The sequence below is a fragment of the Austrofundulus limnaeus genome, unplaced genomic scaffold (genome assembly GCF_001266775.1).
Source record: "Austrofundulus limnaeus strain Quisiro unplaced genomic scaffold, Austrofundulus_limnaeus-1.0 Scaffold1511, whole genome shotgun sequence".
Classification (NCBI taxonomy): Eukaryota; Metazoa; Chordata; class Actinopteri; order Cyprinodontiformes; family Rivulidae; genus Austrofundulus; species Austrofundulus limnaeus.
Genome location: NW_013953913.1, coordinates 51,659 through 52,430, shown reverse-complemented (window position 1 = coordinate 52,430; position 772 = coordinate 51,659). Strand labels below are relative to the sequence as shown.

At 69.8% G+C, this 772-nt stretch overlaps 1 protein-coding gene across 1 annotated transcript in view; it reads right to left on the bottom strand.

The window, feature by feature from the left end:
* Positions 1–3: 3 nt before the first annotated feature.
* The window catches only part of LOC106535626 (ribosome-binding protein 1-like), a gene marked incomplete at its 3' end in the record, with an annotated part of 3,007 nt that continues 2,238 nt past the window's right edge, over positions 4–772 (bottom strand). Inside the window, exons 2-3 of the mRNA XM_014032677.1 lie at positions 712–746; positions 4–662 (exon numbers count right to left, since the gene is read on the bottom strand). Of these exons, the coding sequence (XP_013888131.1) occupies positions 4–662; positions 712–746 (694 nt within the window). The remainder of the gene's footprint in view (positions 663–711; positions 747–772) is intronic.

Sequence of the window (772 nt, the reverse complement as noted above, 5' to 3'; positions counted from 1 at the left end):
GCTCTGGTTCCTGGTGGCCCTTCTGCTCTGGTTCCTGGTGGCCCTTCTGCTCTGATTCCTGGTGGCCCTTCTGCTCTGGTTCCTGGTGGCCCTTCTGCTCTGGTTCCTGGTGGCCCTTCTGCTCTGGTTCCTGGTGGCCCTTCTGCTCAGGTTCCTGTTGGCCATCCTGCTCGGGTTCCTGTTGGCCCTCTGGCTCCGGCCCTGGTTCCCGTTGGCCCTCCAGCTCCGGCCCTGGTTCCCGTTGGCCCTCCGGCTCCGGCCCTGGTTCCCGTTGGCCCTCCGGCTCCGGCCCTGGTTCCCGTTGGCCCTCCGGCTCCGGCCCTGGTTCCCGTTGGCCCTCCTGCTCCGGCCCTGGTTCCCGTTGGCACTCCTGCTCCGGCCCTGGTTCTCGTTGGCCCTCCTGCTCCGGCCCTGGTTCCCATGGGTCCTCTGGCCCTGGTTCCTGTGGATCCTCTGGCCCTGGTTCCCGTGGGTCCTCTGGCCCTGGTTCCCGTGGGTCCTCTGGCCCTGGTTCCTGTGGGTCCTCTGGCCCTGGTCCCCGTGGGTCCTCTGGCCCTGGTTCCCGTGGGTCCTCTGGCCCTGGTTCCCGTGGGTCCTCCGGCCCTGGTTCCCGTGGGTCCTCCGGCCCTGGTTCCTGAGTCGCCTGGATCGGCTGCCGTCGCCTGGATCGGCTGCCGTCGCCTCCACGTCGCCTGGATCGGCTGCCGTCGCCTCCACGTCGCCTGGATCGGCTGCCGTCGCCTCCACGTCGCCTGGTTCGGCTGCCGTCGCC